This window comes from Glycine max, chromosome 6, assembly GCF_000004515.6.
Source record: "Glycine max cultivar Williams 82 chromosome 6, Glycine_max_v4.0, whole genome shotgun sequence".
Taxonomy (NCBI): Eukaryota; Viridiplantae; Streptophyta; class Magnoliopsida; order Fabales; family Fabaceae; genus Glycine; species Glycine max.
The window spans coordinates 14,576,511-14,602,491 of record NC_038242.2 but is presented as its reverse complement, the minus strand read 5'-3'; the positions used below and the strand labels follow the sequence as shown (position 1 = coordinate 14,602,491).

The window sequence follows — 25,981 nt, the reverse complement described above, 5'->3', positions numbered from 1 at the left end:
TGAGTATAGAAGAAGCAAAAGATGAGACATTCCAAACCAGAAGGGCATATGTTCGGCTATCCTGGTTGCGAGACATTTATCGTAGCAAATGTGACGCAGGACAATGAATTGTAGCAGCTCGAGTATATCTGTTGCATCTAGTTAGTTGCACACTGTTTGCTAACAAGAGTGTCACACACGTGCACGTGGTATTCTTGGACGCATTTCGTGACCTCAGTAAGATGAATCACGCTTCGTTGATCTTTAATGTCTGATTATCATTTTCTTTTGAGCATATTTTGTTTTCACCATTTCTGGAGGAGCATACATAAAATTTAGATTAGGGTAGGAAATTTCCTGAAGTTTACTCTTTAGAATAACTTTGCTACATACATCAAGCTCTTTAAACTACTTGGATATGATTTCCATCTCTTCGGTTATGCTAACTTCGGGTTCAGATAGACCTTGGTCTGAAAAACTTAGTCTCTACCAAAACATATGGATTGTGTCAAGTGGTATGGTATCAACAATATATCCAGTTACCTCGCATGCACATGGAAGACTGTGAGTAGTTCTTGTTACACATCCATAACAAGAACTGTCAATGCCAATATAATTTACACGCTCAAACTCAACAATAATCTAATCTAAAGCATACCTTGATACCACGCAAAGTAGTTTCTTGTACAAGATAACTTTAAAAACATGTCCAACCACATATGTACTTGTCTCAAAAGATGACTTAATTTCAGCGTGTTGCAACGTGATCATGTTGTTCATGACTTCTCAAACACTACATAGGTCTCCAAGGTTATTCCACTATAGTCTCTTTAAGATCCAATGAACAGACTTAACCCTGCATTTGAAATACACAAACAAGTAAACAAAAATAATTATTTTTATCCATTGGACCCTAAACCCTAACACCAAAATATATTTACAATTTTCGTACCTGTTAATTGTTTTGATTCCTAAATGCATCACCTTATTCATTCAAGCTTTAACAAATATTTCTTTATGAGAAATCAACCATGTTTGTTTCACATAGTCAACAAACATTGACCAAGGATTATCACTCCATAAGTTTTATAAGGATTATAAATCCGTACAAAACTAGATCAATGTTACAGAAGAAAATCAACAAACCTTTGCTGTTAACAGCCACAACAACCACCACTTGCCAACGAGCTAACGTAACCAATGCGCCTTGACCAAAATGGACACAACAATGAACAATCACCTCTCATGAGAATGGATGCAAAGAACAATACAATAGAGTGAATGGTGCGTGAATAAGAAAAAGGAAGAAGTTAACAGGGGATATTTTTAGAATTTTGAAAAATTGCAGGATGCAAAAGAAAAATAATGGGTGCACAAAATAATTCCTGCCACTCGATTATGCTCAGGCCCACAGTATCTTAATGTCAAATATTAGTCAATAATTTGTACAAGCTCAAACAAGTCTAACAAAGGAATGAAAGACCTTGATCTTTTCCATCAAAAGATAGTCCTCGGTAACAGAAGCCACATCACAGTCGATGTCTTCGTTAAATAGGAAAAAAAAACCAAGTATAATATTGCTAGAAGTGTAAAGAAAAATTAATTATAACTTTTGGAGATGAATATTTGAAATCAAAATAGGATCTTACAACCACTTAATAACACTTAATAGTAGAAGTTGGTATCATTCTTTATTTCAATTATAAAAAGTGGAAAGAGTGAAATGATATATCACAATAACTTAAGAATAATTTTGAAAGAATAGTACAAATTAGTAATAATAAACTTATAGCTACTAATAAGTGTGGATTAATTAAAAGTATATTATATCTAGACACTCAGACGACATATATCTGGTATAGAGAATTATTAGAATTAGTTAAAAGTACAAATTTCTATAATTGTTTTAAATAAGTGTTCCTGCTTCCATGCCTTTTCAGAACGAGGGTACTCGATGTTTTCGAAATGGCATAGAGAATTATTAGAATATATGAACAAAAAGTTAAAATGCATGAGATAAAACTGTACAAAAACGTTCACTTTGCTCAAGTCATATATCTGGACTCCCACAACTAGAAAACATATTTAAATGCTCTATAGTTTTAATAGAACTGTACAGAATCTTAACCACAAAAGATGTTTAACTATGTATTTAAAACAAGCCTATTTTAATAAAGAATGAAGCGTGATATGGAACTGCATCAGGTGTAAAACATTAGGACACTAGTATGCCCTGGTTGACTAGTAAGAGAGAATGATACAATTGATACATCAAGTGAGTACTGACTCTGTTTTCCCCCTTTGTGCTTGGTTTACATCTAAACCAACCAGAGTTAATCTCTAATATGAGCACTTGCATTCAAGTGGCGTTGACCTCAAATTTGATTGTGCGCAAAAATTCCAAAAGACTGATCAAGACAAAAAGTATAATAGTGGAAACTAAACCGCCGAAGAAGGCAAAACTAACGCAACCATTAAAAAGGCATCTTTCAATTTTTTTTTTAGACTAAATGTACAACTCAACAATGAACTACAAAAATAATATACATCTAAATATACAAGCCCCACAGGGATACAGAGTAAGATGAAAGGCGCTAAGTCTCAACGTTAGCTTTGTTTCCAGCAAGGATGATAGAAATTTCAAGACCACGGCTGAAGGCTTGATTGAAGAGAAGGCGAGATTGGAAAGTTGAAATGAATGGAAACCACGATAAAAATGCTATTGGTGCAAAAATGATCATACCCATTCCAGCGTCATACATTCTAGCAAACTCACGGACAGAATCCCACATGCCGAGACTCCAAACTATCTTCTTCCATGCAATTGCCAACTGAAAGTGTGGAAAATTTTACAAATGTTAGAAGCTGGAATTAACTTCAAATGTCAGCAATGATGCAAAAAATAAAATAAAATTAAAGTGGTAATGAATAGCCAGTTTTAAATATACGAATTCCATTAGGACATTTGGAAAAAAAAGTTAGACAACCTCATGCACCAAATAAGAGTTGGTCTTAGAATTTCAGTTTAGGGCCTAACTTAAGCCCACAAAACCGGCTTGTAAATTAAGGACTTCCCAAGCTTTATAAGGAATACACTGGATATATCTCTAGTCGATGTGAGATCTCAAACCACCAGAGAGAGTCGATGTACCGGTGGCTGTATATTACAACATTTCACTAAGCCTTTCTGGTCAGCCTATCTGTCAATGGTAACCCTTTCCAACACACAGACATCTATTATCACAAGAAAATTCATACAAAAATAAATCAGAACTCACAGATAATATTCCCCATCCAGTAGGGATAAATGCAAGGATGCTTGCAAAAAGGTCAGCTATCGACAGTTGAGTAAAGGCAACAACAAGACACACAGCTGCAACAAGGCCTATAGATGCAACCCCTTGTGCAAATCGCAACACTACCTGGAAATTAGCAGCCTTTTTTGGGCTGTAGGCAAAGATCTGCAAAGCAAGGAAATCTCAGAATCCTAAAAAAAGACATGTCAAAAAGCTTAAAGTGAAAAGATAAAAAATGCAGCCCGCAAAAACAGAAAATACAAATAAGACCAAATTATTAGGAAAAGCCCAAACCTTAAATATCAAGACAATTCCAACCAAGACAGCCCATGAGAATCCATAGATCTACAAAGAAAAAAATCAGAATCTATAAGAGTCGTATATAAGCTCTTCGTTAATGAAATACTTGGAGTCATAAGCCTTTTCACATAAACACAAGTAGGCCATATAATTAGTACAGGATCAAAGCATGATTTTATATTATGCTTTACATTAGGACTAAATACATGATAATTATCTAATTCTCGGGTGAAGACAAATTGTTTTTACCGCAAGTGATGTATCATTTCCAGTAAGATGCAGCTTATACACAACACCATATTGAAACAAGAAGAACCTTGCACTCAAAATTGTCTCCAAAATACGACCCCTCCAAGTTTGGATATGCATCTAGAGAAAGAGTAGCACTCATTAGAAATTAAATTAATAGAGCCGGCATCAATGAGAAGGCTATTCTAGCATGCCATACGTGCAAATAACATTGATTATAAATGTGAATATGGTTGAAAAATGAACTCCCTAGCAATAATATAGGAAGAAACAATCAATTTAAGTATTGTTCCATTTTGATCCCAAAACATACAAAAAATCAAGTGAAAAAATCAGTGTTAACCTGTTCTTCGTCCCACCAAGACTCCCAACTATTTTCTCCTTTTACTCCTACTCCTCCTTTGTAAAGAAGCCAACTTGTCCAATCATCAAAATCTTCCACAGTCCTGTTTACCAGCTAATCAGATTAGAAAGATAAACAATTGTTCACACAATTCATATAATTTCATCATCTTTCCAAAAACACGAAAAAGGATCCATTTAAAAGCCTAACTGCAATCAAATCAAAATCAAAAAATCCATTTTGGTCCTCCCAAAATAGAAAATTGTCGTAGTTTGCTCCTTGAATAATGAAGACATCAAAGTGTCTTTTAATGTCAATATACTCCCCCATACCTTCGCATAGCGAAGAGCCTCTGGGCAATGGGGTACGAAGTTTTTATATATATATATATATATATATATATATATATATTCTTTTTTCCCTTTTAATTTCAAATTAGTCATTGAATGCTATCAGATTATATTTTATTCTCCTATTTATTATTAGATAACAATTAGGGATTTAGTCCACTTTTCTTATTACTAGATTGATCCTATGTAATCAATACTGATTCTATTTGCTTATTATAAATAAAACTAAGTGTGGTCATCCAAGAGACACAACACATTACAGTAAATCCTTTCACAGATGCCATTTTTGACATCCAATTGGTCCTCCAAAACAATTGATTTGATATCTAAAGTTAACATTGAAAGAACATTCGGATTTATTAATCATCAGAGGTCCAAAATACAGTAACATTTATGCTTTTGGAGGACCAAAATCAGTATTTACTATCAAGAAAATATAACATTAAAACTAATGGATGTAATTAAAACAGCAGTCAACTTACTTCTGCCACTCGAAACCAGAGGGGTTGAAAAGGTAAGGAGCGAAAAGCCAAGAAATGACAAGGAACCAACTACTTAGAGTTAGCAAAACATACGTAACAGCACCTCCCTCTGCATACCCATATGCGATATAAACTATAAGAAGCAATGCCACCTCAAGCCTGTTGCATTGCACAGAATTAATACTCAATGCAATGCAGTTTCTTTCAAGAAACGAAACCAAAAAATTATAAATCAACAAATGATATTACTCACGCTTTGACAAAGTGGCTCCTAGAATATAGTCTGTAATTTTCAGCAAACTTTATGTGACGGACAACAAAGCCTCTACCAGTAGCACGATACTATGGTAAAAAAGTCAAACACAAATCTAAGTCACTCAAAACAACTAACATTCGAGCTTCCCACCAAAAACCAAATGATAACAAGAAACATACTTTTGCACCCCCATGGAGAATGGTACGCCCAAAATAATGAGTTCTAGTTCCCAATGAGAAAGTGAAGAAGACAGAACACAATTGTAGTTGCATTGTGATGAAACTGAAAACAGCCTGCAAACATTTTCATCAAGAGTCAAGACAGACAATATTTAGACCATATAAGAATAAGTTCATATTATAATTAAAAATGACATCATAACCATGTTGAATTAAGGTTCAGGGTTAGGGATAAAGAGTAGTTAGGTTTCAGTAGCTCGCACACCAAGCCTTGTATAATATAAATATCTCTCAATGTGCATCACATCAGAACATTGATAATACTTTTCTTCCCAGAACTAACTCTCTCTCTTATATATATATATATACACACACACACTGAAGAAACAAGAGAAAAGCAGTTTTAAGTAATAAAACTGAAAATATATTTGATAAATGTTACAACAGAAGCCATAGTTGTCTGAACCGTACCAAACCAACCAATCCAACTGGGAACTGGTCACGAAACCAGTTTAACCAACCCTCGAAACAAGCCTTACAAATAACCGGTGTAAAACCAGTTCAAAACTGGGCATTACCAGCCATAATTGGTTCGGGCCAGTTTGTTGGATAATTCCTATATATATATATATATATATATATATATATATATATATATATTTTTTTTTTTTTTACATAAGAAAACCAATTTTATGATGCTTGAAAGAATTCTAGTCCAATATTATGATGATTGATAGTTCTGTCCATTGGAAAAAATCCAAGTCTTGTATTGGCTAGAGATAAAGCCAAGATATATAGTATACGAGTAGGAGGCAACCCTCACCCTATGAGCTAACTTTTGGGGTTGAATTAGCTCAAACCCACATTCTAAGATGGCATCGGAACCTATCCTAGACCCATTCAAAGGGTCACCCATCATGTTATCCACACACCAAGCCCAAAAGTGTTGGACAAGAGGGGTCATATTGTGAAAAACCTAAATCCCACATTGGCTAGAGATAAGGCCAAGATAAAGTATATAAATGGGGGGATATGTTAGACTAAATTGCACTTTTAGTCAACTGATTTGCGATTTAGGTCCCCATATTTTAGAAAATCTATAACTTTGGTCCAATTCTCAATTTTGCACATATTTATCTCTTTTAGTTTTAACATTTTAATTAACTAAATTATTTTTTGATGTGAATATGTTAGGTGTAGGATTCAAAGAAGGATTAAAATTGCTATTTTAGTCAATATGTTGTCAATGATGATATTTATAAATAAAGTTTAATTATTAATATTGTGAAGTTATAAACATTGTTATTTTTTTAATATTGCATCATATATTATATTAAAAATTAAAATAATAATATTAATTACCAGCCCAACATTAAGATTGGAATATGAATTGCTATGGGGGGAATTGATGGAAGAAAGACAGGAACATGAATTTGGGGAAATATGGAAACTCAAAATACCCTTAAAGACAACAGTTTTCACTTGGAGGCTAATTCGGGATAGATTACCAACAAAGACAAACCTTCGAAGGAGACAAATAGAAGTAGATGATATGCTGTGTCCTTTTTGCAGAATTAAGGAAGAGGGGGCTGATCACTTGTTTTTCAATTGTATCAAAACCCTCCCCTTATGGTGGGAATCAATGTCATGGGTCAATCTCACCAGTGCATTACCACAAAATCCTAGGGACCATTTCTTACAACATGGAACTGAGCTAGCAGAGGGAGTTAAGTCTAAAAGATGGAAATGCAGGTGGACTGCCTTAACCTGGACAATATGGCAGCATAGAAATAAGGTGGTGTTCCAAAATGCAACTTTTCACGGTTCTAAGCTGCTGGACGATGCTCTACTCCTACTATGGTCATGGATCAGAGCAATGGACAAGGATTTCACTCTTCACTTTAACCAATGGTCCTCCAATTTGAAGGAAGGGTTCTGTAATTAGGGGGGCAGGTGTGGGTGAATTCTTGTAACACTTCTTTGTGTCTCCAGCTCTTTCCCAATATTCTGGAAAAGCAGGATTCACATCTATTCCTATGTACTTTCAGTACCACTGGTACTAGCCTATAAATATATTATATATTTTTGCTGAGCAAAAAAAAAAAAAGATTGGATAGGCTTGATGCCATGTTAAAATTATGGGATTCCAGGTATAGAGGGACAGAATAGACAATAAATATTAAGAGATTGATATAAACTTGATGCAAGACAATGTGTTGGTATGTTTTTCTTAAAACCTAGAGCACTGAGCACTAAAACCTTTTATACTTATCATTACTAAAGTAAACAAATCACGAGACTGGGAAATATGATGACCAATCGTAAGAGAGAATGAGGAAGAAGGAAACTAATAATCTAAGATATGGAAAGCTATTTTCATATATTCTAACATCCACTTACAATAAGACTAATACATATTAAAGCAACAATCAAGAATTAGTCTTCAGCAAAAATTGAGCAAAAATCAAGAATTATATTCTAACATCCACATATTTTAAATATTCTTAATATATGAACTAACCTTCAGCAATCCTAATTCAAGTATAAAACCCATTATCATTGGAACTGCAGTGAAAACGCCAATCTGGACCAAAAATTGAGCATTTAAAGCTGCATCAAGTGCTGTGTTACCCTGCAATTTTGCCTTCTCTGAGACAGCTTCATCAAGACCAGAAAACGCCTGAAAAAAAAGAGCACCATCAAGGAAGAAAATCAAATTAATAAGGTAAAATGTAGAGATTTAGCCAAATTTTAGCATTTAAATATTTCAGCAAATTCTGTTTTTTTTTTCATGATCTGCAAAAGTGTTTGCTGCTCAGTTGAGGATATAACATGCAAAAATCAAATGAATAAAATAATTATTTGCCTAACTATCAGATTTCACAAGGCCGAAAAAGTGACTAAAAGATAAAAAAAAAGTCCCAATATCTGCAATTAATATACCTATAAACAAGCCAGTGCATGAATATAGTAAGACATGTTAAGAGTGATACGTGACATCAAAATATTTACATCATATATGACACCATATATAATTAAATTTATCTCACTTTTTTATCTTTTTCATATACATGAATCTCAAGAATAAACCCTAAAATCAGAGGGAAACAACATTTGATGTTCAAGAAACATTTTCCTTACTGTTAACAAGTTAAAAAAAAAAAGGAAAGAGAGAAAAAAACACAACTTCACATGCTCAACATATTTTGTACTGTGCACAGAAGTTGATCAACTTATTTATGTAAAAACATGCCATGAAGTTTATCATGGGTAGAACAGAAAATTTGTTAGGAGCAAAGATAATTACAAATAATCAGGAGGATATTATTTATACTGTGAATCATAGCAAACAAAGTCCTATCAGTTTACGAAGTCCAAAAAGTGGTGAAAGACAGATAACTGAGCAAGTCCTATCAGATTACCAGGTATGCTCTTCCATATAAGAATATATAAACTGTAAGGACTGTCATCTGCAATAGAAAATAGAATAAAATTAATTAGACAACCAAGACAAGTCAATGCCACCCTTTATCCAGGAAAAAAATTGAGAGCCTATCAACTATACCATGGTGCAGACATAATAACCAACAGTTGTGAAGAAGAAAGAAAGCATTCTGAAGAAATCAAAAAGTTGTCCAAGCCTGTAAATGTCCCTGCTAAGCACTTGCTCTCCATTACCACCTGCCACTTTCCCCTCAAAGAGGGCAATCTGGTTTAACCCAACATCCCTTCCTTTTCCAACCTACGGAAGAACGCAACAATTAGGGAATGAAAGAGTTACATTGAGCAGAAAGCAGAAAGCATCCACAGTTCACTTGTATTTTCAACCTGAATGTATTCATGGTGTGTGACATTTCCCAGCCGCAATGTGGAGTTGAAACCTGCAGTACATTATGTCTTCAATTCATCAGATTAATTATATAAAATAATAATATATAAATGAAAAAACCCTAGGAAGAGAAAGAGTACTTCAAGGTAGAATATCATAACCATTGTGCCTAACAGAAGGTAATAAGAGACAAGCCCTGATCCTAAGCATTTTAGAATATTACATTTTAAATTCGTATATTAGATCTCCCAACATTAGTTGATAATGATCAATCATTGTCTACCTTTGTCCATATTATTTTTTCTTTTATTTCTTCCAACATTAGAATCAACAACTTTTTTTTTTCCCATTAAGAGGTCAACTACACGGATAAAATCTCACCATTGAGTTCAACAAAAAAAAATAAGGCCATTTAGGTTAGGATTTTTTTTTTGTAACGGTTTCTCTTCCTGGGTCCTTTGTTTACTGGACTAGCACCCTTATGATCAACTCACTAATTTTTGGGGCCTCTATTAGCCTTCTCCTCACATGAACAAACCATCTTAAGTGAGTAACTGTCATCTTTTCTTCAATAGGTGCTACTTTAAATTTCTATCTAATACTTTCATTACTAATCTTATCTTTTCCTGTATTCCCGCTCATTCATGGCAGAAACATAAAGATACTGTTAATTTTCATTAACAGATACAAAATCAAGTAAAGCTTCTTCAGTTAGGACAGGTAATAAAACAATATGTACAATTTATGGTTGTAATTTCACTGTAATTTCAGTGTCATTCTGTCAGTAAGTTAGTAAGGTGCTGACTCAGCAGCATATAATATAGCTTAACAATTCAAGACTTCGTCCTCTGTACAGTTTCTCTTAATGACAGTTTGATGATTTCTTTTGCTTCTATTAAAAACTAACTAACTAATGTATCCCAGTGCTAGAAGGCTCCTTGCTATGTGAAGGTATGAGAGAGGGTCATTGTACACAGCCTTAACCATGCATATGCAAAGAAACTGTTTCTAGATTAAAACCCATGACCAACAAGTCACCAAGACGCAACTTTACCACTGCCCCAAGGCTCACCATCAATTTCTTTTCCTTCTATATTTTCTCTAAATTTTAATAGGTATGAAGAGCAAGAAAAATCTAGAATTTCAAAAAGGCATTATTGATTATATGGAAATACAGCTTCATTTTGAAAACAAGTAGTCTTCATCAATAATAAGACAGACATCATCATCATCATAGGCTAGTTCTCAAACAGATTATAAAATGAATTTAAATAACTCAAGATATTCAGTTGTTTCTGTAATACTATATCATAATATCACTTCAAATTTAAAAGTACGTGACATGAATTAAGCTAGAAGATCAAGGGTAATCTCAAATGAACGTATATTACAGATATCATTCTTACCAGCGTATATATCCTCACTAATATTAATAACACGTGATGCCTTACTAATGCCTCCTCGAGTTATGTGAAATATTCGGTCAAATACATCTGGGTGTCCATAGTGCATGCGAACTCTGCAAGATTTTTTCCCCAACCAAAAACAGGATGAATTGATACAAAATCTCCATAAAAATGCATTGTTTGATAGAATATAAAATTAAAAATGAAGATATTGACATTTTAAGCTTCAAGGAAGATAACAATTTTTGGAGAACCACAAAATTGGCTCATAAGGTGAGGACTGGCCAAGCTTGTAAGAGTATAACTCTATTAGTTTAAAGCTACCTATGGTTAGTCTGTTATGGTTAGGTTAACTGTGTTAGTTAGTTAGTTAGAATCTCTGTATGCATAAATACAGTTGTAAACAGAGATTCAGTAACTAATTGTAAAATCTCTTGTCATAATAATGGATCTATTTTCTCTCTCTTATATGTTCCTCTCCCAAAGCTTTATAAACTCAAATTAAGTCATATCTCTAGTTCATGTTGGATTAAACCTCCACACTTGAGGTGCAATTAAGGACGGCCCCAAAGAAGCTGCAGCTAAGGCAGGCTAGGGGTGACAGCAATTAAGGCAGATTCCAACAATTTCTAAAGCATTAGTCTTAGAATTTGGCTTTGGACCTAACTCGACCCAACAAAACCAACTTGTAAGGTGAGAGTTGTCTCCTACTTATATACACTACTTTGGCCATATCATGAGTTAATGTGGGACTAAACCAACCCCCTTGAGGCTGCAATTAAGGCAGCCCCCAAAGAGGCTGCAACTAAGGCTGGCTAGGGGAACCACAATTAAGGCGGCTTTCCAACACTCGCCCTCATGCCCAAAACTTCCAACCTGGAGTGTGGCAAATGCAGGTGACCCAACAATGGATCTAGGATACGCTTTGATACCATCTTAGATTTTGAGTTTGGATCAAACTCAATCTTACAAAACTGACTTGTAAGGTGAGGGTTGTCTCGCACTTATGTACACGACTTTGACCATATCACTAGCCGATGTAGAACTAAACCACCACCCTTGAGGCTGCAATTAAGGCAGCCCCAAAGAGGCCGCAACTAAGGCAAGCTAGGGGGGACCACAATCAAGGAAGCTTTCCAACAATTAGATTCTTCAAAAGTTGGTATTAAATTAGAGCGTCACATAAAATGGAACTCTGGAATACAAACCATACATATTAAAAGCAAAAGCCCCAAAGAGGCCGCAACTAAGGCAAGCTAGGGGGGACCACAATCAAGGAAGCTTTCCAACAATTAGATTCTTCAAAAGTTGGTATTAAATTAGAGCGTCACATAAAATGGAACTCTGGAATACAAACCATACATATTAAAAGCAAATGAGGCCTACAGAAATAGAGTCCTCCAAAGACGACTTTCAAAGGTAATTTCATTGAAGAGAAAAAAACTACATTAATAGCAGTAGTCTCACTGGAAATCAAACCCAAAATATTCAAGATGTAAGAAGGAAGCAAATCCTAGAAGTATCATTCTTAATGGATGAAGTAAAAATAAAAACAAAAATATTAAATTTATGGGTTCACTAATTACTTACACTAATTTTGTTCAGTACAGATTATGAATGTCAAACTCACAAAAGTCTAGGGGAAACAGTCTTCTCCTGTGCAGAATTCTCATATAAATACAGTAATACAAGCTAATATTCATCCATGTATTTTAGCTAAATGGATTATAAATTGGCTAAATTAATTCAGGAATAAATAACATATTTAAAATATTGCACTTATACAATTCGAAAGACATCGTTGCCTTTAAATGTCCAGCTGTATTATGCTATGAATTGGCCAGTTTTAAATAATCAGAAACTTTTGCTAATCAATTCCCTTGACAATCAACAGTAAACACAACTTACTTGAGAGGATTTGCTAAAACTCGTTGGGCCAAGGTTACAAAGCTAGTTTCTTGATTTGACATGAACCAAGCCAAGGAAGAGACACTGCAGTGGTATGAAGCAAGCAATATGTAAGCAAGATAAGACAGTTAAAGCTTAAAAGTATCACTTTGTTTATCAAATTTATAAAATGTGCATGTCAACCTTCCTGTAAAAACATGCTCCCTCACTCCAAGAATGCTTGGAGGGCGAAGGCCATGATTCGCATGGAACTCCTCCAGAAGATTCCTCATTTTCATTGCTTCTTCAAGATAATTGTCCTTTCAAAATTTAAAAAATATATATCAGATTAAATTACATAAATTTTCTTTCCCCATTCATTCATTCACTCACATACATACAGTTGAGGGCAGAGGAAGAGGGATTTCTCTACAAAAGGCTGGTGAACCACATATTAATCCAAGGTCAATAAGTATGCAACAGTCCAAATGACATGTAAAAGTGAAATTCAAGGATTTGGAAGAACTGAACAAGTACAACAGGATAAAAATCTCACTAATGCCATGACCGCAACAGGATTACGTCCCTCCCATTTCTAGAAATTAACAACGATGAAGTGCATTTACAAAAGGCAATAATTTGTCTAGTCAACAACACATGTTCAGCCAAGTCATAAACAAATACAGAATATACCATACTTGACAATATGTTCAAGTCTTTTGAGAGAAACATAAGCTTAAAAAGGACAAACATCTATTTTTGCATGAAATCAAGTAACAGAAATACAAATAAAAATACAAATCATTTAAACATTCAGTGACCCAAGTGCATCATAACTAACAGAGTCACCAAATGAAAAAAAAAAAAAAACTTAACCAGATTTTGCACCGCTAATTAAGTTTGAAATCTATGGTGGAAGCCCAGTTATTTCAATATGCAAATTGTAATATGACAACTCAGATAAAAAGAGAAGCCTCACAGCTAAAACATATATATAACATATTTTCAACTCGACAAAGCATAGAACTGAAAGGACCTTCCTTTTCCTTAAATCCTTTTAATTTGTCCATTGTAGCACAATGTATAGCACCTAGTAATAACCAAAAAAGGTATAACAGATGGCAAAGAGAAAAAGAACAAATGACCATATGAGACATATCTTCACCTGATTCATGTCAATAGTTTGAACAGCTTCACCACGAGTGAAAACTATTGCATGGTTTTGGTTTTCAGGCTTTCCTTCCCCAAGCTTAGGATCTCCAGGAAGTTTTATAGAATATATTTCCTATGTACCAGATGAAAATAAAGAACGCATTAGGGAAAAGAAAGACGAGATAAAACAGTAAATATTACAGTTGAATAATAACTTAATAATTCGCAAAGCAAGAATATGATATCCCAGACTAGCACGGAGAGTTCTATTTTTGAAAATGAATGACAAAGCATTCAATCTAGCAAAAGAAAAGAAAATTGACAATGAAAATAAAAAAGCAGGACAAAGAATTCATAACTTAATAACTCCATCTTGCTCGTCACTTTCGTCTTAAACAAAAGTGACAATAAATCAACAACACAAAAGTGACGAGCAAGATGAAAATTTAAATTGTCTGTCATTATTATGAAGGCACACACATTAAAAGTGAGGTAAAACTGCAACTGTGACCATCCAAAATATCCAGATATGCAATGATGTAGCCTGAAATTTAAACTGTCTTCAGTTATAATAAAGGGAACAACTATCCAGATATGCAATGTAGAATGGTGACAAAATTTTCATTTTTAAACTATAATACCAAATATCAATGTAACTCATAATTTGGCAATTCAAAGGATAATGGTGACATTAGAGTTCAATACTAGCTCAAATCATATCATTTTTGTATTACTGTGTTAGAGTATATTAAAGTGTACTTAATCACATATATCTTACTGTCATGTAGCTTTCAGTTACGCAGATAAACACTTTTCTTTCTTGATTCAGTTGCAATCAGTCACTGTCATGTAATAACTGCTGAGTCAGCAGTTAGTTACAAATTTACTATATAAACTTATCACATAAGAAATCTATGAACAATAACATCTTTCTGATTCTTCTCAATGCCTGGAACTATCTTCTTTGCTCAATTTGTAACATGCTCAAAGCATAAATATAACACCTACATCATGTTTTAGATATATAACCAACCCCCAACCATTCCATTTCCACATTATACACTGTACAGAGTATATCATATTACTGTCTGTTCGGTGACTAGGAATTGCACCAAAAGAAGGCAAAATATTACGTTCAACTGAATGACAGAAAAAAAGATACTGACAAAAAAAAAAGCATTGAAATTTTTTCCCAAGTAATTTTATGACTAGAAAGCTCAAACAAAAATCATAGATAAATTACGGGAAATGATAAACAAGAAAGATGGTTAACCATAGCCACAAACATTAGCTTGTCCCACTCCCACCAAAAACCTTTGGAGAACCTAATGGTTGAAGAACTCAGTTTAACAAGAAAAAATATTATTAAGCCTAATTTTATCTATTTATGATTAATTATAAAAAATCACTAAAATAATCGAAAAATAACAAAAATATTGCTGACAGAGTCCAAGCCTTTTTGGATCTGCAACACAGCCCTCCACAACAAACCAACAACAACATAGAGAAAGTCATCACATTAAGGCATGGACATAATAATCAGTTGCTTTAATATGGCAACTTTATACTGCTATACATAGAAATATTTTTAGAAAATCACCCAAGCCATCTATGCAATGGAGAAAATTCAAATATTTTTAAGCATGAATATCTGTTGCAATCTATAACATGAAAAACAAAATGACCAATAATAACATCACCAGCAAGAAAATCCTAAATTATATGTTGCACTTATAAAAAAAAGTTAAGCCTATTTGATGAGCAGAAGCCGACATCAGTGGAAGTTTTTCTTCACCTGATCTTTTCCATTTATATCGGCTTTGACAAGCTTTGAATAAAACACTTTTGAAGTATTTCCATCAGTTGTACTTTCATCAACATGAATGAAAGCAACTCGGAGTGCCTCATTCCTGATAACAAAGACAAAATCTTAATGTTATGTAATTTATAGCAAAAAAAGTTGGGAAAAGATGGAAACAGAAAAACAGTAATCAAGATATCCTCTATTTTTTTTTGGTGAACAATGATCGCACTGAGATTAGAACCTATGACCAAATGAATTCTACCCAAAACCCTCCACCACATATTAATCTTAGAATTTGGGCTTTAAGGCTTAACTCAATCCCACAAAACCGGTTTGTAAGGTGAGGACTGCCCAACCACCCTATTTAAGCCATATCTTATAGTCCATATGAGGCTAAACCAACACCCTTGATGCTGCAACTAAGGTGGGCTACGGGTGACTGCAATTAAGGAGGTTTTCCAACAAATCCTCTATTCTTGACACACACATAACTATGAAATTAAAATATTAAATAGAGTAAGCTCTCATTCTAATCCTTGAAATTATAAGCATCGGTCAATTTATTACAACAAATCTTCAATTTAGCCCCTAATCTTGCAAAAACTCATTCATTCTATTCCTTCTTTATTTCATTTTCCATTGGTTTGCACAAAAAAGGAATAAAGTGGATGGTAATATTATGCAAATTGAGGATTTTATAAAGTCAAAGACTAAATGGTCAATGCTTACTATCTCAAGGAGGAGAATGAGGGTTTACTCAATAAAGCTTCAATAATAGTGATTCCACATAAAGTTTACATCACAATAAAAATTGTGACCAAAAATGATTCTAATGAGACGACATTCAGCAACATCCTCCCTGACTAGAACAGCCTTTACTTTAACATAATAAAATTCTTCTGCAAACAAATTAAAAAGTTCAGTGCCCCAATGCTTTCCAAAAACACATTTTAAGGTATACAGTATGGGTACCCATATATATTATGATATTGTAGAGTATTAACTTGAAGAGCATTGAAAATAATAAGCACACAAATTGATACCTCTGTAACAATAAAGCAATATCAGCAGCTTCTGGTGCCTTTCGCTGCTTTTGTTGACCATAAATTTGGCATGATACAACATAAGTAAACTTCAAATCTGCCTGTGCCCGTGATTCGCGAGATGATTCAAAATCTTGAGTTGTAATGAAGTTGTTTTGAGAATAATTGTCCACTATTGACACAAGAGATTGCCAGCAAATATCCATGTCAAACTTCATTAGAATGAAAATCAGAATCACAAACTGCAATGCAGAATGTTCATATGAAACTACCTCCAAGTGATCTGCTCTCCAGAAAGCTCTGCAGCATTAAAGCCCTCCTATAGTACATCATACCACGCACTGTAAAGCCAAAAAAATAAGGGAATGTAAAAATATCGTAGGCTGGGAATAAGCAGGTAACCAATACTTGTGGAAATATAGTCATGCCTCAACTTGTCATACGAAAAAAGAAAGGAAGACAAATAAGATATATGCTTAGAATTTGTGACCTGTCCTCGCCAGAGTCTGCCCTCGATAAGAAGCCCAAAAACGAAGTTCCAAAGAGTCACTGGAATTTTCTTGAAGTTCTGCGTCCCCAGTGGATGCTCCTCGACCAATTCTTTCAAGAAAGTTTTCCCATTCATCTGTAACAGAAAAAAATTCAAGCTCAACCCCAAAATGGCCCGGGGCAAGATAACAAAAACCTTTCCTTGTCCTTCATCAATCTCCAAAACAGATTAGAGTATAGCTACTTCTCAATAGATATTAACAAGATAAATTCACTTTTCCTTTTGTTTCTTCACCATCACATATTGGCTACGATTGTAAAACACAATGGAGTGATCATGGGACTGTTAAAAAATTTGCAGGCAAACCAAATACAGTCTTGAAATTTGCAGGCATAATCAATCTTTAAGAATGATAAAAGGAGATAACTGTGAACCTAATAAGAGTTCTGAACATTGACACATGTTTATTCTTGGTGAGGGGGGATCTACTAAGAGAGAAGACACATTACCTGGAAATATCTTTTGAAGATAGAAAAGAATAGATATGCCATCTTCGTTCTCTTTTTGCAATTCGGAAGTACTATAAAGCACAGTTTCACTATAGTATGGAGTGAAAACACTACAACAAGCAAAAAACAAAAGGAAAAAGTGAATATGAAGGATAAAAAAAAACAAAAGAAAATCCACTGTAAACTATATGCTTACACATGCATATACCTGAATGGCAACATTTCACTAACAGGCTTTGCTGAAGGCATGTCCATAAATAATGAATTTGAGAAAAACTCTAATCTTCTTCTGGCTTCAAGATTTTTTGGAACATTAGCAGCAGAGTCCTTTACAGTAAGAAGAAGATGCAACCTCTTTACAAGCTCTTTCTACAACAAAAAAGAAAAAAAATACTTTAATGTATTTAAACAGGAAAAAAAAAAGATGAATTGTATGCAAATAGAAGGAACTTACAATCTCAGGATCATTAGGCCATACTATCCTAGAAAAAAGACGTCCCTCATCCCTAGCTCTAGCTAAAAGGTTCCATGTATCAAGATTCTCCCTGGAAAATTAAAATGAGTACAGGAAATTCAGGGAAAGAAAGACAATTAGTATTTTTGTCATCTAAGTTACGGATTGATTTCAATTTCAACGTTTAACTTTCTTTTTAGTTTAGTTTAGTCAACTTATGTTTACATATCCCATCATTAGTTCCCCAGAACCTCAAGAGGACACTTAAGGGTGAAAGTTGCACATTAGCGACAAGAGGAGGCCCCAAATAAATTCGATAAATCATTGGCAGAATGTAAAGATCTCATGTTCAAAGCAAAATGCGAGGAAAACAAGTCACGAAAAACAATCCAATTCTAGAGGAACCCTCAATCAATTTCAATAATTGCTGAAAGAAAAAAATGTGTTCTAGAAATCAGGTTTGACAAAACTGAGTTTTATTGCTCAGACTTTTATCTCTAGTTTTAGCCAATGAAATTACATAAATTTTATATATGTTGATCGTAATTTAACATCGGGAGGAACCCCTCAATCAATTTCACTAATGGTTAAAAAGGGGAAAAAAGGGTCTTTAAATTGGGGCATTGTCCACCTCACCCTCCATTAAAGAGAAAAGGAAGAGGAAGAGGACAATGGAGGCTGAATAACCAAATTTCTGGTGTGATAACCAACATTCTAACAACTTAACGGTAACAGATAACACTGTTATAGTAGGATAAATGTCATACAAAAGCATAGGCTTGAAGACTAAATTCAATAAGAAAAAATTGGGAGCAAAATCAAACCCAACTATTTACTTAGAGAATGGAAATGTTAATTTTACCCAAAAATAATACTAGTATAAACATAGGCTGGGAGTTCAGACTTATGCAACCATATACCTTAAATCTGAAGATACCAGTTCATGAGTAACAACTTCATACAGGTCATGTACAGCTTTTGCAGCACCTTTAGCAAGTTCAGGATCATTTCGAATCTGAAATAAATATATAATTTCATGGAAGTAATGAAGAATGATCCACAACTAAATGGTAAGATATATATAAAGAACCCTTGAAAACACAAATAAATGATAAGATATTCTATTTGGTTCTATGATTTAGGTGTTCAAATCTTTTATCATAATAAAACTTTCATCATAATTCATTCAGGTTGAGTGCAATCAAAGACTTGGAATACCACTAAATTTGCTTTTCTAATCTCAGGTTAGTACAAGGTACTTAATTCTGCCTCCATACAACATAAATGAAGTTGTTGAAATTTTTAGTAAATAAGTTACATTTGTAGACTTAGAAACTGAGTTAAATAGGATCTTTGTAAACAATGCAAACTCAGTCAAAGTCAGACTCAAACAAATACAATGAAAAAAAAATTTGGTTGGCTAACCCAAACTCAGTGAAACTTGTCAGTTAAAAAACTTGTTAACAAGTTCAGAGTTGGCCCATTTCTGAAAAAAAATCATCTTCCTGAATGCACCTATCAACACCTAAAACACCCACTTTCAAGCTACAGTCCCATAGGGTGGGAAGTTTTTTATAAAAAGCTGAATTAAATCTTAAACCAAAATCAAATTCAAAACAAAAATCTTTAAAGGACTAAAATCAAAACCTCCCTATTTTATATGGACCAAAAACTTATTTCAGGCTTTAGTTTATTATACTAGTATGTGGACCCTCAAAATGCACAAGGAATAAGTGTTTATTATAATTTTTTATTTCTATTACTATTATTCTTTAGTTTATTATATCATATATTAAGCTTTATCTAGTTTATAATACATAATGTTTGGCATAAAAGAGAGGGAAGCTAGATTGGACTCAAATTGAGGCCAAACAAATAAAAACCAAAAAGGAGAGGAAAAAACACAGAAAAACGTTTAAGCCCAATCCCCTGAAACCCTAACTAGGACACATCAGTTGCTCTGCTTGCCAAGTGTCACTTGTCTATGTGAAAACCCTTACTCCCTATGGGAGAGATCATAGATGGAGGAGTGAGAGGTCAGAACGGAAGTGACAGGCTGTCCAGCAATGGTGCAGGTTGCAGAGCATGTCCAACAAGGCAGGCAGCAACAACACAAGGAGCCACTGCAACAAGTGCCTCAAGACCAGCGCAAAGATACTTGCCGATTGTAAGTTATTATTATTAGGCTTAAATATGTTTTTGATCCCTGATATATACCCGAATTTTGCATTTGATCCCTGATAAAAATTTTCTTTGACATGGTTCTCTAATATTTGAAAAGTTTTGTGCGAGGTCCCTACCGTTAGAAGGGAGCCATTAAGCGTTGATGTAGCCTATTGGAGTATGTAAATACATAACAGTGTAAATAGTTTTGTTTCATAATTGTAAGGGCAGTTAGCTCTTGCTAACTGCACCCATCTAGTATTAGACAGCAGTGTATATATTGTAAGAGCTGTGAGTTACATTCTGTTAGAGGTAGTAAGAGTTAGTTACATTCTGTTAAAAGTTAGTTAGAGGTAGTTAGAGTTAGTTGTGGTTAGTTTCTCAAGTGAAAACTCTTTAAATACCTCTGTTGTACCTAACTTATTTCAGCTTTATCTTTTTCATTTTCTCTCTCACTTTCACTCAGTTCATCAAAAATGGTATCTAGAGCAATTTTTTTGTGAGCTTGTTCTTCTGCGAAGCTTCCTACTGTGCGTCCATGGCTTCCGCTCCTTCCAATTCTGTTTCTCAGTCATTTTCCAATTCGGTAGCAAAGAAACTTGATGACTCCAATTATCTGCACTAGCGTCAACACGTAGAGCCAATGATCAAATTGCACAAGCTGCAGCGATTTGTGATTAATCTCGTTGTTCCTCCGCATTACCTCACCGAAGACGATCATATCACTGATCAAGTTAATCCAGAATATGAAACTTGGGAAGTTCAAGACCAAACACTTCTTGTTTGTCTACAATCTACACTTTCGAAGTCCGTATTGTCGAGAGTTCTTGGTTCCAATCACTCGTACCAAGTTTGGGACAAAATCCATGAGTACAAATCTTGTGCACGACAACTTCGATCTGCCATGCGCGCGGTCAGTCTTGAAAAATCAATTGAGGAATACTTGTGCAAAATCAAAGGCTACTTTGATGAATTAGCTGGTCACGAGGAGTATGTTGATGCGCTCCTCGAAGGATTACCGTCAGATTACACGCCAGTCATCTCTGTTATCGAGAGAAAGAAGCGTACTCCCTCCATTGCAGGAATTGAAGCTCTTCTTTATGGCCATGAGACTCGTCTTACACACTACAATCGAGATGCTCAAACGTCCAGTTCTGCGTCGCTAAACTACACTCAAGGCTACTCGCTGTTGTTGAGAGAAAACACAGACACATAGTTGATTTGGGTTTAACTTTGTTGCATCATGCTTCTTTACCTCTATAGTCTTGGGACTACGCTTTTACAACAGTTGTTTGCCTAATTAACAGGCTACCTACCACTACTCTTAAATTTGTTGTTCCTTTTGTTGCCTTGTTAAATAAAGAGCCTGATTATCACTTTCTCAAAACCTTTGGTTGTGCCTGTTTTCCTTTGCTAAGACCATATCATACACACAAACTTAATTTTAGGTCTCAAGAGTGTCTATTTCTGGGTTACTCTTCTACTCACAGAGGCTACAAGTGTTTGTCACCTTCTGGAAGGATTTACATCTCTAAGGCTGTCTTGTTTAATGAGTTAAGATTTCCTTACGCTGATCTTTTTCCTTCCTCCTCTAATTTCACAAAAAATTTGGATTCCTACTTTAGTCTCAGTCCTAATCTATCTCCACCTTGTGTTGCAACTATACCACCTACTAATTCAGGTTGTGTTCCTCTCATTCCTCCTGGTTTTTTCACCTTTGCCCACTCATTCTCCCATCACTACTATGTTTGTACCTCCAACATCTACTTCTTCTACATCCATGTCTGCTGAACATTGAAATTCTTAGTTCACTACCATTCCAACATTCACTTCAGACATTGTTACTCTGCTACCTCCAATTAACACTCACCCCATGCAAACAAGATCTAAATTTGGTATTCACAATCCTAGACTCCACCCTTCATTGTTTCTCACTCATTCTGAGCCTAAGACTGTGAAAGAAGCTCTAGCAAATGATGATTGGCTCTCTACTATGCAGCAAGAATATGATGCCTTGATGAAGAACAATACTTGGGAATTGGTATCATTACCTCCTAATAGGTATGTTATTGGCTGTACAAGGTTAAGGAAAATGCTCATGGTTCTGTTAATAGATTCAAAGCAAGGTTAGTAGCTAAGGGGTTCCATCAAGTTCATGGCTTTGATTTTCATGAAACTTTTTCACCTGTGATTAAGCCTGTTACCATTAGAATTATCCTTACTCTTGCTCTATCCTATGGGTGGAAATTGTTTAAGCTTGATGTGAATAATGCCTTTTTAAACGGGACTCTTGAAGAAACTATTTTAATGAAACAACCTCCTGGATTTGAAGTTACTGACAGGTCACTAGTCTATAAACTCAATAAAACCATCTATGGTTTAAAACAAGCTCACAAGCAGTGGTTTAGTAGACTTAAGTCCACTTTACTACAACTTTGTTTTGTTGGAAGCAAGAGTGATTCCTCTTTGTTTATCTACCGGCATCAGTTGCATACTGTTTATTTGCTGGTTTATGTGAATGATATAATTTTGACTGGCAGCTCAACCTCTTTGATTCAGCAGCTTACAGACAAACTTAATACTACTTTTTCTCTTAAACAGCTTGGCCATTTAGACTACTTCTTGGGCCTAGAAATCAAGTATTTGTCCAACAAGTCTATCTTGATGACTCAGAGCAAATACATTCGAGGTTTACTCCATAAAACTAATATGGTTGAGGCTCACTCCATTTCTTCTCCAATGGTCTCCAATTGCAAACTATCCAGACATGGGGCTGTGTTTGGTGCATTGCAATATACAGGTCTGTGGTTGGTGCATTGCAATATGCTACCCTTACTAGACCTAAAATCAGTTTTGCTGTCAATAAAGTTTGTCAATTTATGGCTGCTCCTCTAGATTCTCACTGGACAGTGGTGAAAAGAATCTTAAGATACCTCAAAGGGACCTTGTCTCATGGTCTGCTACTTCAGCCCACCTCTATTGCAAAGCCCTTGAATATTAGAGCATTCTGTGATGCTGACTGGGCGTCTAATGTGGATGATAGGCGCTCAACCTCACGAGCTGCCATCTTTCTTGGTCAAAATTTAATATATTGGTGGTCTCGCAAACAAAAAGTTACTATCAGCTCCAGCACAAAAGTTGAATATCGCAGCATAGCTCAAACTTTCACTGAGTTAACCTGGATTTATACTTTGTTGGCAGAGTTACAAGTCTCTTTCACTACTCCTGTTATTTTCTGTGATAATCAAAGTGCAGTCTGCATTGCTCATAATCCAGTCTTTCATAGCACAACTAAACACATGGAAATTGATGTGTTCTTTGTCAGAGAAAAATTTTTGGCCAAGCAGCTCACTATTGTTCATGTTCCAACTCTGGATCAGTGGGCTGACATTCTGACTAAGCCTCTCTCTGCCTCAAGATTTAAAGTTCTTCGAGGCAAACTCAATGTGAAGAGTGTTTCTTCTGAAAACTAGTCCCCTTGAGTTTGAGGGGGGTACTGGAGTATGTAAATACATAATTATGTAAACAGTTTTGTTTCATAATTGTAAGGGCAGCTAGTTCTTGCTAATTTCACCCATCTAGTATTAGACAGCAATGTATATGTTGTAAGAGCTGTGAGTTTTCACTAAACTGCGCCTAAGTAGTTACATTCTGTTAGAGGTAGTTAGAGTTAGTTTACATTCTGTTAAAAGTTAGTTAGAGGTAGTTAAAGTTAGTTGTGATTAGTTTCTCAAGTCAGAACTCTTTAAATACCTCTGTTATATCTAACTCATTGAGTTTTTTCTTTTGAGCAATAATATCAGCTTTATCTTTTTCATTTTCTCTCTCACTTTCACTCAGTTTATCGAAAATAGCCATTAACTCGACATGTCGGCAAGCTACTTGTGATGCCTTGTCAGATTAAATGTGACATGTAAGCTGACCATGTGTCGTCTAACATGGCATCATATTTTAATTAAATTAAAACGAAAAAAAAGAAGCCATATCCACCAAAATGGACCCAAAAATGGACAAAGGCGAGGGACGGTACGGTGAGAGCAGCGAACCCATGGATCAGTTCCACCATAATGAAGCTATATCCGCCATTGTTGACGAGGGTTTCTTGGCCGAGGAAGAAGTCAACAATTACGAGGACCTTTACAACGACGATTCGGGGTTTCAAAATGACGAAGTGGAAAGAGTGTTGGTGGCAATGGAAAGGGTGTCGGTGGTGGTGGAGGAAGTGAGGTTATGGAATCTGGGGTTTTGAGGAGGGTTGACGGGTTTCATAATCAAGGGTTTAGAAGGAACGAGGTAGGTGCCAGAGGTGGGTGCCAAAGGTGGGATTAGGGTTGAATTAGGGAACCAATCTGGGAATTTGAGTGAAATTGAGGATCAAGGAATGATGGTGCTGTAGTGTAGGGGCTTCGATAGAAACCACATGGTGGGGTTGTTGGGATATTGGGAAATGAGGGTTTGGTGAGAGAAGGTCAAGGTGGTGGAGGAAGAGGAAATGTAAATAGGGTTGATGGAAATGGTTGGGAACAGTGTGAGTGTTGTTAGTAGTGTTAATACTGGAGGTGAAGTTTGGTGGACTACTGATGTTAAACTTGAAACTGAGCTTAGTAAGTATAAGTATAGGCCTGTGAAGGAGGTGAAGTTTTTTTATGAGAAGGCAAGTGAGAAGTTAAAGGGGTATTGCCAGGTTTTGTTTTTTGACCCTTTTGCTGCAACTGCTTGCAAGGAAAGGATGAATGGAAGAGGAGGAGGTAACTGGGGGAGAGGGAACCCTAATCTTATATTTTTTTGTTTAAATTTAATTTTTAATTTAATTAAATTATGACGCTATGTCAGCCGACACATGGTCAACTTACAAGTCACAAAAATCCCACGTGACACCACAGGTAGCTTGCCGACATGTCGAGTTAACAGTTACATCAGCAGTTAACAGATCCCTTCTAACAGCAGGGACCCCCCACAAAATTTTTTAAATATTAGGGACCCATCTCAAAGGAAAAATTTATTAGGGATCACATGCAAATTTTGGGTATATATCAAAGATCAAAAATATATTCAAGCCTTATTATTATTATCATTATTATAAATAGATTACTCTGCTCACTCCTAAAAAAATAGATTACTTTGTTGACTGATATACTCAAGCAAATTCAGAAAATAAAATCTATTTTGTTTTTCTCTTCTGACATGGCTAAAATAATTGGTCTAATTCCAACCTAATCTTTCATAAGAGGACTAAAGACATAAGGTAAATATCATTTCATACGTGAAAAGATCATCTCAAAATCATGAAGAGTTGCTTTCTAAGGTTATGAGGACAAACAACATACATCTTTACAAGGGGTCACATAATAGCATACATACATAATAAATTGGATGCAGCATGGAGAGTTTATTGTTGTTTGCACTACTTAATTTTATTCCTTGATTTGTTTCCTTAGATAGTTCAGGCCAGGTCAATGTTGTTAATGGCGGATGGCAGAAAGCCAAAAATCCGCCATAAAAATATGGCGGATGGCGTAGCGAAAAATAGCGGATGTCATGACGGACAAAACAAAAAAATATACATATATATAAACACATTGAAATTGAAAAAACAAATGAGGACTGAACAGGAAAAAAAAATTGTTGTGTCAAATAGGAAAAAAAAATAAAAATGGGACTGTCAAAAGTAAAAAGAGGGTGTCAATTAGCAAAAGGAAAAAAAAAGTTGCAAACATAAAAAAGGGGTGTCTAAAAGAAAAAACAAAACAAAAAAGAATTACAGCTTGCGCGCACCACTTCACAAAGGCCGCGATGTTCACTGCCTTCGT

At 35.0% G+C, this 25,981-nt stretch overlaps 1 protein-coding gene across 2 annotated transcripts in view; it reads right to left on the bottom strand.

The window, feature by feature from the left end:
• Positions 1 to 2,185: 2,185 nt before the first annotated feature.
• LOC100809371 (callose synthase 10) overlaps positions 2,186 to 25,981 on the bottom strand; it is a 62,684-nt gene continuing 38,888 nt past the window's right edge. For both annotated transcript variants that reach the window (XM_041016564.1, XM_014776528.3), the window contains 24 exons: positions 18,929 to 19,023; positions 18,009 to 18,099; positions 17,763 to 17,923; positions 17,555 to 17,664; positions 17,046 to 17,180; positions 16,828 to 16,896; positions 16,556 to 16,727; positions 15,504 to 15,618; positions 13,722 to 13,841; positions 12,761 to 12,876; positions 12,578 to 12,661; positions 10,670 to 10,782; positions 9,263 to 9,315; positions 9,000 to 9,176; positions 8,857 to 8,904; positions 7,956 to 8,114; positions 5,435 to 5,548; positions 5,253 to 5,341; positions 5,000 to 5,158; positions 4,168 to 4,270; positions 3,825 to 3,944; positions 3,570 to 3,620; positions 3,258 to 3,440; positions 2,186 to 2,810 (listed from right to left, as the gene is read on the bottom strand). In XM_041016564.1, the coding sequence (XP_040872498.1) occupies positions 2,574 to 2,810; positions 3,258 to 3,440; positions 3,570 to 3,620; positions 3,825 to 3,944; positions 4,168 to 4,270; positions 5,000 to 5,158; positions 5,253 to 5,341; positions 5,435 to 5,548; positions 7,956 to 8,114; positions 8,857 to 8,904; positions 9,000 to 9,176; positions 9,263 to 9,315; positions 10,670 to 10,782; positions 12,578 to 12,661; positions 12,761 to 12,876; positions 13,722 to 13,841; positions 15,504 to 15,618; positions 16,556 to 16,727; positions 16,828 to 16,896; positions 17,046 to 17,180; positions 17,555 to 17,664; positions 17,763 to 17,923; positions 18,009 to 18,099; positions 18,929 to 19,023 (2,874 nt within the window). In that variant the 3' untranslated portion in view covers positions 2,186 to 2,573. The remainder of the gene's footprint in view (positions 2,811 to 3,257; positions 3,441 to 3,569; positions 3,621 to 3,824; positions 3,945 to 4,167; positions 4,271 to 4,999; positions 5,159 to 5,252; positions 5,342 to 5,434; positions 5,549 to 7,955; positions 8,115 to 8,856; positions 8,905 to 8,999; positions 9,177 to 9,262; positions 9,316 to 10,669; positions 10,783 to 12,577; positions 12,662 to 12,760; positions 12,877 to 13,721; positions 13,842 to 15,503; positions 15,619 to 16,555; positions 16,728 to 16,827; positions 16,897 to 17,045; positions 17,181 to 17,554; positions 17,665 to 17,762; positions 17,924 to 18,008; positions 18,100 to 18,928; positions 19,024 to 25,981) is intronic.